The sequence below is a fragment of the Chionomys nivalis genome, chromosome 9 (genome assembly GCF_950005125.1).
Source record: "Chionomys nivalis chromosome 9, mChiNiv1.1, whole genome shotgun sequence".
Classification (NCBI taxonomy): Eukaryota; Metazoa; Chordata; class Mammalia; order Rodentia; family Cricetidae; genus Chionomys; species Chionomys nivalis.
Genome location: NC_080094.1, coordinates 65,314,308 through 65,328,441, shown reverse-complemented (window position 1 = coordinate 65,328,441; position 14,134 = coordinate 65,314,308). Strand labels below are relative to the sequence as shown.

The 14,134-nt window shown below is 36.4% G+C and overlaps 1 protein-coding gene across 1 annotated transcript in view; it reads left to right on the top strand.

The window, feature by feature from the left end:
* Window positions 1–6,265, top strand: part of Kif18a (kinesin family member 18A) — a 66,613-nt gene extending 60,348 nt beyond the window's left edge. The window contains exons 15-16 of the mRNA XM_057781264.1: window positions 496–605; window positions 5,723–6,265. Of these exons, the coding sequence (XP_057637247.1) occupies window positions 496–605; window positions 5,723–5,805 (193 nt within the window). The 3' untranslated portion in view covers window positions 5,806–6,265. The remainder of the gene's footprint in view (window positions 1–495; window positions 606–5,722) is intronic.
* The last annotated feature ends 7,869 nt before the right edge of the window (window positions 6,266–14,134 follow it).

Below are 14,134 nucleotides of genomic sequence, written 5' to 3'. Positions count from 1 at the left end.
TAATGTGGTTTTAAAATATTAAAATTTTTCCATGTGTATTTTATCTACTGTCAATTTTTTTCTTTATTAAAAAAAAGAAAATTAGAGTCAAAATCCCTAGGAATTTCAAAAATCTACCAAACTAAATTTTTCTGATGAAATTGTGAGTGAAATTTTAACCCTAACAATATTTTTAATTTTTTCAAATCTTTATCATCAGTGGATTTTTACCCCTTATGATGTCTCTCCACACTGTAAATAGCAAACAGTGCTCATTCCCCAGGAAATATTCTGCAGAACTGTTACCTGTCCCCAGTATAATCCTATCTATCTAAATTATATTGGCATCAGTAAAATTACAGATAACTAGATTTAGTTTTTAAGTATTTTTAGTGCCTCCAATTACTTATGCAGGATTTTACAATTATTATTTCTGTATTTGATTTCTTACTATATAGCATATGAATTAAGAATATTTTTGAATGCCTTAACTAAATGAAAACTTTTCTCCACAAGTTCTACATCAAATGCTTCGTTAAAATCTGAAGAAAATCATGGATTCGCCAAACGCGTTCGACAGGATAATTCAAGTGATAAGCTCTTGCAAGAAAACAGACTGACAGTAGGTATGTTTGTGCTGTTAATCTGATAATTAATTACATGATTATCTGTCATACATAAAGTACCTTGGTTTTATCTCTTTATAAATATCTCCCTTTGTATTTTGTGGTAGGATAGGTGTGATTTTTATGCTTTGTAGAAAAGGAAATTTAAGATACATTGTGAAGCATGTATTCAATATTGAACAAATATTATTCCTGATTGAACCAGATTTCCCAACTTGTTACTCTACCTACTCTTTTTTTTTTTTTGGATTTTCGAGACAGGGTTTCTCTATAGCTTTTGGTTCCTGTCCTGTTTGAGACCAGGCTGGCCTCAAACTCACAGAAATCCACCTGCCTCTGCCTCCTGAGTGCTGGGATTAAAGGCGTGTGCCACCACCACCCGGCTTCTACCTACCCTTTTTGTTGTATATAGACTGCCTCATATTATAGTTAGCTAATAATTGAAATAGTAGCTAAATGTATTATACAGTAAATCAGTTATATATGTGTATTATTTAAATGTTTTGTTTTTGAGGCAGGGTCTTATTATGTAGTACAAGCTAGTTTTGAACTAGTTATTTTCCTGCTTCTGCTTCTCAGTACTGAGATTAAAGGCATTTGCCACCTAGCTCGTTAACTATACTTTATAAATAAATTAGTCCCACTTGAAATTTTTCTCTCGGTGCTCGTGTTTTTACATCTGGCCCCTGAATCATGTATGTAATTAATATACAGTCTCTACTTTGCTCCTAGCTATAATCATATTGTGACTCCCACTGAAAAGTTGACAAAAAGATATTAATGAAGGATCCTACATATCCTCAATCATATGTGGGAGTGGCATGAATCCATGGGAACAAAAGTTGTTCTGTTTGACTATGAGGGTATTATATCAACCAGTTCTAGACCACACAGTCCAGACCTGTCTCTGACATTACAATTCCTGTGACTTCCTACAGTACTGATTTATTAAGCATTCTTGTGCTAGGTCCTAGAATGAATATGAAGATTCTAAGACTAGTTTCTTCTCTAGAGGAACCTATAGCACTTGGAATTTAAAATAATGTCTTGAGATATTGTTTATGCCTCTGTATAACATGAAAGCTTTTCTTATTTTTTCTCAATAACTTTGCCAATTTCTTTAATAACAATTGATACTTGTTTACTTTTTCAATAGATATATCTATTATACAGATTTTTTAAATTACACAATAATTTAAAAATATAATGATTAAAGATAATGGAGTGCTTGGAGGTTATCAATTCTAATAGAAGATAAATATTCATAAAAAGATGTAATATCTAAGCCGGGCAGTGGTGGCGCACGCCTTTAATCCTAGCACTCGGGAGGCAGAGGCAGCCAGACAGATCTCTGTGAGTTCAAGGCCAGCCTGGTCTACAAGAGCTAGTTCTAGGACAGGCTCCAAAGCTACAGAGAAACCCTGCTTCAAAAAACAAAAAGCAAACAAACAAAAAAATGTAATATCTAAGCCAAACACGTTTTAAAGATTAGTAGAAATAAAAGAAAAGAAAGAAAATACAACTGCTTTTCTTAAATTGCGTTCACCTGAGTTTCTAATAATGTACCAGAGTGAAATGACACGGACCAGCAATGGGGGAAAGACGAGTATTTTCAAGTGGGCAGTTCTAGAAACAAGAAAACAAGAGCCTCTAAAGCTAAAGCATGTGACCAAGAACATGTATAAACAACTGCAATGGCAAAAGGATGCGAGGGTAGAGAGGACCTGTTTGAGAGGAGAAAGAAAAGAGACCATGAGATTTGTGTAAGAGGGACAAACAGCAAAATTTCAGAGCTCTGCCTGAGAACATAATCCAAAGAATATGAAAACAATGATCATGCAAGAAAGGAAAGGAACAAAGACTCATACACATTTTCTTCTTTAATGAGAATGCAGAAATTGAAGAAGTTTATTCAATGACTTTACTTTGACATATATTTATCAAAAGTTCTCACTAAAACTTCATTTATAATATGGAGAGAGTGAACAACTTTTAGCCATCAGTATTTAATTTGCTCTCCTGCTGTTGTATGTTTTTTCTCTTCTATATACCTGTTTATTTGTTTACTTCAGTATATTTTTGTTGAAAAAAAATTTCTACGTGTACTCTGATCATATTTTTCCCCTCACCTGATTCCTTCCAGGTTTTCCATACCCACCCAACTTTGTGTTCTTTATGGCTCTCTTTTAAAAAAATAAAAAGAACAAAAAATAAGAAATACTAAAAAATGTAAAAAAGAAAACCAAAACAAACAAGCAAAAGACCAATAAGGTCAAAAATTGCTAAAAATGGAACAAAATACCACTGGGTTTATTCTTGGTCAGTTAGTCCTAGGCATAAGACCAGGCGTGAAGTGTGGTTGATATATCCACTAACACTCTGTTGTAGAAAAGTGACTTTCCCTTTGCCTAGCAAGTGTCAATTACAGATTATTGATGGGAGCTAATATTTACTTCCTCCTCTCAATTCTGTCTGTCTTGAACCTTGGCAGGTATTAGGCATACTGCTGTAGTCTCTATGAGTTTGTACATCAGTCCTGTTGTGTCCAGAGGACACTGTCACCTTAGAGTTCTCTATCACCTCTGGCTCCTAAAATCTTTCCACCTCCTTTTCCTCATAGATCCCTGAGTCTTGAAGGGAGGACTTCGATGAAAACATCCCATTTTGTACTAAATGATCTCTCTCTTTGCTCATTTCCAAGATGTAGATTTCTTTGTAAATATCTATCCACTGCAAAGAAGATTCCCTGATATGAGTTGAGTGAGGCACTGTCATTAGGAGTCATTTTATTGCTCTGGTCCCTTAGAGTGATAGTAGTAGGTTTTCTGCTAGGGCCATGACCTTGCTATTCCTAGGTCCTTGGCCACTTTAGCAGTGTCAGATCCATACTCGGGTTAAATCTGATTTAATGGGTATTAATTCCAACCAAAAAAAAAAAAAAAGTGGTTGGTTACTCCTATAACATTTGTACCACTGATCACTGATTCATCAGTATATCTTACGGTCAGGTCACTGTTATAGGTTGAAGGGTTTCTTGAGTTCTCAGTGTTCTGTGATGAAAGTGTTGTCTTTAGCAATAGTGACTTACTGTCAAGTTGTGGAGAGTGACCAATAGCTTATATTTGAGAGTTTCTGCAGGGCTGCTTTGACCAATAACTCGACAAGATGTAACCCATGCCTGGCCTAAGGTTTTATTTGGTGTTATAAGATGTCTAGTTGGGGTATTTACTTTTCTATTATTTGGTGACTCCATTTAGATTTCTTTATGTGTGTATGTTCGAAAGTTTCTACAATTATATAGGATGTAGGGGGATATTTCAGTTTTCTTAATATGGCGTTAGATTTGCTTTGTGTCCTAGTATGTGGTCAGTTTTGGAGAAAATGCAATGGGTTGATGAAAGAAAAGTATATTCTTTTGTGTTCATATTATCTGGCAGGTTCATTTGGTTTATGGCATTATTTAACTCCAGCATTTCTGTTCAATTTTTTGTCTCGATGATCTGTCTTTTGGCAAAAATGGAGTATTGTTTAGAATTGCAACATCCTCTTGGTGAACTTTTCTTGAGTCCTTTCTATACTTTTCATATAGTGTCCTTCCATATCTCTTCTGGTTTGCTTTAGTTTGAAGTCTATTTTGTCAGATATTAAAAGGGCTACTACATCCACTTGCTCCTTGGGTCCATTTTCTTTACTTTTTTCCATCCTTTTTGGTGATGTCTATCCAAAATGGTAAAGTGTATTTATTGGACACAGCAAGAGAACCACTGTTGTAGTGCCTTCTATAAAGCTGATTTGCTAGATCGTAAATGTTTAAATTTGGTTTTATTATGAATTTTTTATGTGTGTGATTGATAGTTTTGCTGGGTATGGTAGCCTAAGCTGCCATCTGTGGTCTGTCAGTTTGTAGAACATCCATCTACATCCTTCTGGCTTTCATTGATAAGTCAGGTATTATTCTAGTAAATCTGCCTTTGTGTGTTAGTTGGTCTTTTTCCCTTTTAGCTTTTAATACCTTTTTTTCATTCTAGACATTTACCATTTTAATTATTGTGTGTTAGGAGGTACCTTTTTTCTGATCCTATGTGGTTTGGATGCTTCTTGTACCTTTTGAGGCATCTCCTTTAGGGGAAATTTTTTTCTATGATTATGATTTTTTTTTAATGTGCCTTTGGTATGGCATTCTTCTCTTTCTATCCTTATTTTTCATAGTTTTGGTCTTTTCATGGTGCCATAGATTTCCTAGATGTTTTGTGCTTGTATTATTTTTAGATTTAACATTTTCTTTTACTGAGCTATCCAGTACTTTTTCTGAACTATTCTTCTACCTTGTTTCAACACCTGAAATTCTTTCTTCAGTGTCTTGTTAGTGAGGCTTACCCCTGAGATTTTTATTTGACCTCCCAAGTTTTTCATTTACAGTTTTATTTCAGGTTGGGTTTTCTTTACTTCTATTTTCACGTATTGAACTGTTTTTATTTCACTCGTGTGTGTGTGTGTTTTTTCATGGTCTTCATTAAGGCATTATTCATATCTACTTTATTGTCCTTGCTATTTTTTTAAAGTTCTTGTACTGTGTTTTCCTAAATTTCATTTCTTGGGGTCTATTACCATAGGATTACTTGCTTCTGGAGGAAACATATTGTCTTGGATATTCATGGTTGGGTTTTTGGTCAGGGAATTTAGACATCTGGAATTATGATGTTTGAGGTGTTTCTTTGTATGGATGGCTGGTCTTCTTCTGTTCAGTCGGTATGCTGTTCTTTGGTTGCTGTTGGCCACTGTTGCTCCTATGAACATGTGCTGACTGTGGGGAGAGTACTTCTGCATCCCAGAGCTGTGTGGTCATTAGGACTCCCTGGTAGAGGGTGTTTCTGTGGCTTGGAGGCTAACACAAAGGAATAGAGGTGGAATAGAAGGGAAGTCTGAGGGGGTCAGGGAGGGAAGCTAAGGAAGCCCTGAGTTTGTACCAAGAGGTGGAAATCTCAGAAAATATATTTTAAATTGTTTTAGTTAACCATGAATTTCAAGAGTAAATTTTTGTCAATGAATTGTTATATAAATTGTATAAACAGTTTTGAAAGTTTCTTTATATTTATTCATCTTTCTTTCTTCTCTAGGTTATAGAAGAATCACCAACAAAATAAATTCAAACATGGTCAGAAAATTTAGAAGAAACGCTTCTAAAGAAAACATACACTAAGAAGTGTCGATGTCCCGCAAAAATGTACTTGATGTCTCTGAGAGAAGGCCACCTAGAACCGATTACTAAGATATTTTTATCAAACAAAATAAAAACTCCTTTTGTATTTTAAGTAAATATAAAATTACAAGAGGTTATATTTACCATTTCTCAAATATTTGTTACTCTTGAAAATCTCCAAGTTAACATGTCAGTTTAGTTTTACTTTACCTCAGCTAGATTAGCACATTTTAGGAAAAAAAAGTGACCTAAATTGCCCTTACTATTTTCAAAAATTAGGAGACTCTAGAAGTCATAAAATTAAGACCAAGATGTATTTGTCTTCTTTTCTCTGTCAATATGTGTTTTATTCATATATGTGATTTTACTTTTGAAAACTTTGGTGCAGAAATTTAGATATAAATTCCCACAGTATTGTAAATATTGTTTAAATACCTGTCACAAATACTAATATTTTATTGCTTGGTATATTAAAGATATAGATTTTAAAGTGTTTGTCTTCCTGCTTTGTTGAAACCACTCATACATAGTAAATGTTATTTTATATAAGCATGAATTTTGTGAATTTTTTTTTTATACTAGAACAAGGTAGTGTGTACCCAGATCTAATCTGTAAATAACCTATGCATTTCTTCATAAGGAAGAGTTCTGAGGAAATATTTAATCATTCCTGTTACTTGGGGATTACTTAGAGCTACAACTTATCTACCTAACCTTATTCACTTACCTGGTTTGGCCTACTTTTGTGGTCAAAAGCACACATTTTTGCCTAATGCACTTTTAAGTTTCTGTCTCCATGGAATCTTCATGCCAAACCAAACAACCATACAGCACCTTATAAGATTTCTTAAGGCTTTCACTTAATCAATTTTTGTATTTAAAATGTAATCAAGAAAGCATGAGGCAGAATAATCTTCATAGTTCCTCCTGCATTTGTAGGGGTGTAGTCAGAATCTGTCATAGGAAATGCCCAATAAATTTTCACCGTACATTGTGATTAGCTTTTGATTGTGTTGGCTGTTATAAGAATCACCTTCCCTGGGCAGAAGTGGCACACACCTTTAATCCCAGCACTTAGGAGTCAGAGGCAGGTGGATCTCTGAGTTCGAGGCCAGCCTGGTCAAGAGAGTGAGTTCCGGGACAGCCAGGGCTACTCAGAGAAACCCTGTCATGTGTTGTCCACCTCAAGTACAAGTATGTGATCTTTTTACTTATACAATTTTTATCAAAGACTTTCCCTTTGTAAAATATGTGAATAAAAACAAAAGCAACTTGAAGGAAAGGTTCAATCTGACTTAGAAACATGGTAGCAGATGCTGCTCGATTGCATCTGCTGTTGCTGGCTTTTTTTTTTTTTTTCCTTCTCAATTTGGGACTATACAACCCAGTTTCCAGCTTGGTCGTCCTTACCTACTGAAACTTCTGGAAATGACCTCATAAACATACCCTGAGGTGTTTTCCTGGTGATTGATTGATGATGTATTAACCCTCAAGATTTGTACTCTTGTATACTTGGAGTCTATTTAATTGTACCATACTTTTTTTTCTATTTCAGTTTTACATTTAAATTCATATATTTGTAAAAAAAATTTTTGTGTGACGTTCATAAGTACTGATTTGATAGTAAATACTAAGTCTAATAATCAAAATTTCTTTATAGTATCCATTTTTTTCTCTGTCCTTTCATTTCTTTATTTAACCTCATTTTAGCATTGGATAATTAGATTAGAAATGTCAAAATATGGCCATTTTGAGCACAAAGACTTCCAACACTAAAGAACTAGTAATATTCCTAAGATTATACTCTGAAGTGTAATATTCTAGATTAATATGCTATTGCCAGTTTGCAGACACTGATGTTTCCTGTTGCCACTTGCTGGCAGCCATGGTCAACCCCAAGGTGTTCTCTAACATAGGGAACAATTGTGTCCCCTTTGGCCCATTTATAGTTTTCACAGTGAGCTCTCCACAGAAAAGATATGGAAAGAGGATTCTACCTTGCACAAAATCATTCCAGGACTCGAGCCAGGGCGGTGACTTCACAAACCACAATGGCAAGTCCATCTATGTGGAGAAATTTGAGAATAAGAACTACACCATGAAGTATTGTTGCCCATGACAAATGATGAACCCAACAAATGCTTCTCAGATTTTCATCTCTGCTACCAAGACTGAGTGGTTGGGTAGCAAATGTCTTTGAGAAGATGAAAAGAGGTGTGAATGTCATGGAAGCCATTGGACATTTTTGAGAAGTTTCTGCACCCCAATAAACTTGTCCACCAACACAGCAATCCAAATCAGAACAAATCAAACCAAATTAGAAAAAGCCCAGATTTAATGGGTGAAACGCTTCAGGATGAATTTTCCAGCCCCCCTGCCCCAAGAGGAGATGGAAAAGAGACACTGGAAAAGCATGTGTCTGTTTTCTGGCATGGGGAGGGGGAGACAGTTTAAATACCCTGTGGGAGTGGTCTTGAGCATCTCTGGGTGAGGGGTCATCATTTGGAGGGCTTTCTGAGATCCAGCATGGTTTGGAGAGAGATGTGGGGTGGGGGGCTTGGGGTGGAACCTCCACCAGAATATTCCATACTCTGGGTATATGGATGCCAGGAGCTAGGGTGAAGATTCCTCCAGAACAATTTTGATCCCAGAACCAACAAGGTGATTGCCATTGCTGACAGTGGACCCCTCTAGTACTCTTTTGTCCTGCTTGTGTATTACCCAACAAACCATCCTTCTATAGTTCAGGAGACAGCCCCCACCCTCTCTCTTCACAATACCCATTAATTTAACGCTCCTTGGGCTCCATATTTTTCCCCACTCCCCTCCAAGTCTAGGTGGGTTACAGAATTGAGTTTGATTGTAAATCAAAGCTAAGAAAAAATAAAAGTAAAATTAAGAATTCAGACATAATAGTTATGACTGGGGATTGTATGAAATATATCTTTACTCTTGCTTAGCAAATTGAAATAATTTTCAACACAATACTATCAATCATTTTTATTAAGACCTTGTAAAGTGGTTTTTGTAAGATACTTAGGAATTTTAAGAATTGTATGCTTCCCTACTTTTTAAAATTTTTTAAATTCTTTAAAGAGCATGTTTGTATGTGCATGCAAGTTGTATAGCAAAGGATAGAATACTGTCAAAGTCTACTTCATTAGTAACTCTGCAAGTAATATTTGTAAGCAGTTCTGCAAGTGAAGTCCAGGATCAAGTTGCTGGCATCCAACGAGGGCCTTCTTGAATCATCACAGAATAACTGCTCTTCTATGTTTAGAGAACTAAATTCATCCTTCATATGACTTCTTTAAAATGTGACAGTTGCAAGGCAGACCATTTTGTGGTATTTTAAGAAGCCTCACAAAGGCAAGTTATACCAACAGTGACTAGTGTGTCAAGCGAAGAGCTATTAGAAAATGTTTGTCCTGAAATATTTCTGTTAAATATATAGCAATGTATGTGTCTGTGTCTCCAAGCACATCCAAGGCGAGACTAGCTAAAAGTAATTGGGTTTTTTGTTTTGTTTTGTGTTTTTTTTTTGTTTGTTTGTTTGCCTTATGTGTGAGAAAGGGGGCCCACTCATGGTACATCACACATGTAGAAGTAGAGTAGAACTTCATGTGGTGATCCTCCCTGTCCACCTCATTTTCAACAACATTCGTCTGCTACTATATATTATCAGGCTTGCCAGCCAACAAAGTTCATGGTTCTCCTATCCCCACCTTCCTCTTGCTGTAGGAGTGCTGGAATTACAGATGTCTGCTATCACAATTTGGCTTTCGTTCAGTCTTTACAGTCACAAGGCAAGCACTCTACCCAATGAACCATCTCCCCAGCCCCCAAAAGTCAACTTTTAAAAATGTTTATGCTTTTAAACAGATGGAGGTGTAAGACATTTGATGCATAAATTAGTGACATAAAAATTAAACAATTCTATGATCAGGACTTCAGATAAAAATACTGTCCTCTACTTCTCTTCCTGTCAGGGTGTGTGTGTGTGTGTGACAGAGAGTTGTAAGATTTTATTTGGGGGGAGGTGTTGCAGGTGAGAAGTGGACTCACTTTGTAGACCATATTAGCCTGAACCTTGTTTTTTGAGACAGGGTTTCTCTGTAGCTTTGGAGCCTGTCCTGGAACTCCCTTTGTAGACCAGGCTGGCCTCTAACTCACAGAGATCCTCCTGCCTCTGCCTCCCGAGTGCTGGGATTAAAGGCGTGTGCCACCACTGCCCGGCCTAGCCTGAACCTTGCAGCCATCCTGAGTGATGGCATTTCAGGCCTTTACCCTACAAGTCACTTTTCAAATGCAAAATGGAATCTCTCCCTAATTCTCTTGTCCTTGAGGCTACCATTTTCCCAGTCTGTCTTTCAAGTGACTGTTTCACAATCCTTTTAAGAAGTCTTTAATCCCATTCTTTCCAATAACAGTTCTTAATATTGGTTCTTCACTTGCACCCACCCCCAGTGTGTGTTTTGTTTAATGCTAAGGGGCAGAATGTTCTGGAAATCCACCCCCGCAGGTGTGGACCAGCCAGCTTACACCCTCAGTCTCAACAGCAACACCATTTTCAACCCCACACGCTGCCTATGAGAATTATAAAATAATTCTCTTATCTCAAGCATGTTTCTCTTTTGAATTTCTTTCTAATGAAAAGCATTAAGCTACTCAAACTACAGCTGAAAGGTCACAGCCTCTTCAGATACATTCTACTTGAGCTTTCTTTTGCTGTATACTCCACTTGTAATTCAGTTTGGGGACAGGCGATGCTCTGAGTCCAATTGGCTCTGTACCTACCAGTGGAAAAGAATCGTCACTTCAAGGGCATCTCTGGTAAACATGATGACTTTACTGTCTGGTTCTGAAGAGCATTACCGAAAATTACTTCAACTTTTCAGTTCAATTATGGGAAAATTTTAAATTTTATTTTAATTTCTCTCTCTCTTTAATGAGGTTTTGAGGCAGGATAGCACACTATAAACCAGGCTGTGCTCTCAAGACTTAACATACTGTTTTCTTGAGTTTCCAGATTTCATCACTCCCCATCCACAAGTGACCCAAAAAGTGTTATTCAGTTCTACAAACCATCTCCTAAATACCCAAGCTTCAAGTGCTTGCCTCTACTCAAGCATCCTTACCTGCCTGTCCCACAACTGATTGGTGCTGCCACTTTGTCTGTCTTTACACCATCAAACATTTCATATTAATTACTTTCATCATCTTACAAAATTCCACTAGTTTTCCCTTGTAACTGCTCTTCTACTTTTTATAATATTCTGGAAACCAAAATAAAAAAAATTAGAAAACCAAGAGTCAACATTAGTTAGGCATGCCATGACCTGCTCATTCCTGACACACAAGCACCAAGCCCACAACAATGTGGAAGATATTGAAATAAAAAAATGATGTGTGTGCATGGAGGGAAAAGCTAGAACATCGATCAGTAATTACAGTAGCATAGATCTATGTATCTTGGCTATCTTTCACATAGACTTTTCCAAACCCATTTTTTAATTCCCATCTAATGCGTCTGCCAAAGATGACTTTGGCTGAGCTCTGATAAAGCCACCCAGAGACTTTTCCACTACATATAAATCATTCAAGCAATTGGGGGATTTTTGATTCTTGAAGAAATGTACCATTTTGTATATTTTCGGTGATGAGCTTATCCTTTAACAGCAGAGCCATCTCTCCAGCCCAAAATGTGCCATTTCTATCTTTATTTACAAAGAAGATTTAAAATACAAACCTTGACACACACACACACCAAAAAAAATGAATTAAATAAGTTCTATACAGGTAAAGTTTATTGCTTCATGTTTTAAAATCCTGTAATTGTGATTTTTTTTCCTGCTCTTGGTGGAAGTTTCTAAAATTAATTTGGCAGGTCTGGATATGATGAGCTTTTGCTTTGCTTTAATAGTCAGAACTCCCTAGATAAACTGGTCCCTCCTTCCAAACAAAGATATAATAGCTAAAAACATTATGATTTGAAACATCTCTAACAGGTAAGTTGATCTTTCTACCCACTATTGGAAGCTAATTTGTAAGTAAGAGTGGTGGGAAAGGATGCCTGTCAGAGTTGGAACTTATTTCAAAATGCTGCATCTGTCAGTAGTTCGGCATCACTGCTCAGAGACCCAAGGTGATACAGTTGATTGCAGAGGAATGACACTTCCAGGTGAAATCCATTATAAAAGTAAACGAATTCCCAGTCATGACCCCATGGACCATGCAATAGTCCCGCTGCGACCCACAGTCCCTCAGCCTGCTATAAATGGAAGATGAATGCAGCCATTCATTTGGCATGTGCCGAAAAGAAACATTTTCCAGTTTCCCCCTTATTCATTTAATGTTCATTTAAAAATGCACACCCAGAAGGACTTGGTATTTAATTCTTTTATAAACTGTAAACACTTCACACTGTGGTATTTGGATATCTTACAGTCTTTGTCTGTAAACAGAAGTTGCTTCAAGGCATATTCCAGATACTCAATGGTACAAAACTTTAGAAGCTTAGCAAGTTCTGCAAATGAATGTCAATACTTTTTACCATTTGGATAGAAAAGGAGGCATTTAGTGCAATGAGTGTTACAGATGTTTGCATTTTAGTGCCTATAATCATGGTTATCTGCAGAACATGTTTTACTGATAAATCCTGAATTATAGGCAATATCTTGAAAAATCTATTACTAAAACACATATTTAAAAAAAACCTAAGTATCTACATTCTATCATATTACCAAATTCCAGATCAAATGCAACATTAGGTTGCATAAACAGCAGGACTAAGCAGTCTCCATGGCTTTAGAATAGCACACAATTGGGAATATCATTATAAAGAAAATAGCTTAAGTTGGGGGAAACAGGGGACCTGCTCTTGAAGAATCAGTTTTCCAGACTATTACATTGGCACAACCAGTTGTGGCATTAGTTACATACCTGCAGCAAAACAGACCTTTTATATTCAAAAATAGACTTAATGGAAGAGTCAGTCAGCCTATTTTATTACTACGGTGATCATAACTAATTAACAATGTAGAATTAAATTATTCATTGACACAAACATAAAACTAGTACGTTAAATGGCAACAAAGAGTAGATTAAGGAAATTTCATTATAAATATTTATCAAAAGCCAGACAGATAGCTCAGTGGGTAAAGAGACTTGATGCCAGGCCTCAATGACTTGAACTGAATCTGTGGGATCTACATGGAGAAAGGACAAAATTGACTCCTCCCAGAAGGTGTTCTCTGATGTCTACAAATGTACCACAGCATGCACACATACACATATCTGCACAAACAAGCAAAATAATAAATAAATAAATAAATAAATATACATGGGCCGGGCGGTGGTGGCGCACGCCTTTAATCCCAGCACTCGGGAGGCAGAGACAGGCGGATCTCTGTGAGTTCGAGACCAGCCTGGTCTACAAGAGCTAGTTCCAGGACAGGCTCCAAAACCACAGAGAAACCCTGTCTCAAAAAACCAAAAAAAAAATATATATATATATACATGAATGACAGGCAGTCATAGACTTTCAAAAGTAAATTTGTAATTATTATGTTTTAAATAGCATTTTATTAACAGAAATCAGAGCGAATGGTGTAATGACATTTCTGTAAATGTTAGGAAAACCCCATAAATTTAAACTGGAAAGAGTACACCAATATTTTCATCTCCTGTTATGTTTTAGTTGTGCAATGTACATGTCAAAGATCCTGGAAGCTTCATGAAACCCAAGTTCACAGTACTTTTCACTCCTGGGCCCTACCGTCTAACATAGTCTTAATACCTGACCTTATATCTAATCGTGTTCCAGAAATCTAATGGGAGAACCTGGTATAATTCATGTTGGCATTGCACAGAAGGAGTCAGACTGTATGAGAAAACAATTCAAACATTGTACAAGTAATAGTTGTTTTGCTTAGTTTCTTTTTTTTAACTAACAAGAAAAATGTAGCTGGCTTCTTACAATTATCTTTTCCAATGTGTAATGACTCCTCCAGAGTGGCCCGGGTCACATGTTCTCCCTTGCAGGTATCCAGTGAGTCATAAACTTGAGAGGTACACGCCATTTCCCCTCTGTGTGGGCAGGAGGATGCATGGCTATGCCATTCTTGGCAAACTGCGATTTTAGCTTAGCACGAAATATCAGCTTTTTTTTTTCTAAAAGTTTTTGCAAAAACAATTGTATCTTAACATAACAGACTTTCCTATAATGTCACATTTATGAAAATTATCATCTAAATCTGTAATTGCAAATGTTTATAGGAGATTTTTAACCAAAGGTGAAGAATTCCTTGAATTAAAACTTACCTAACAA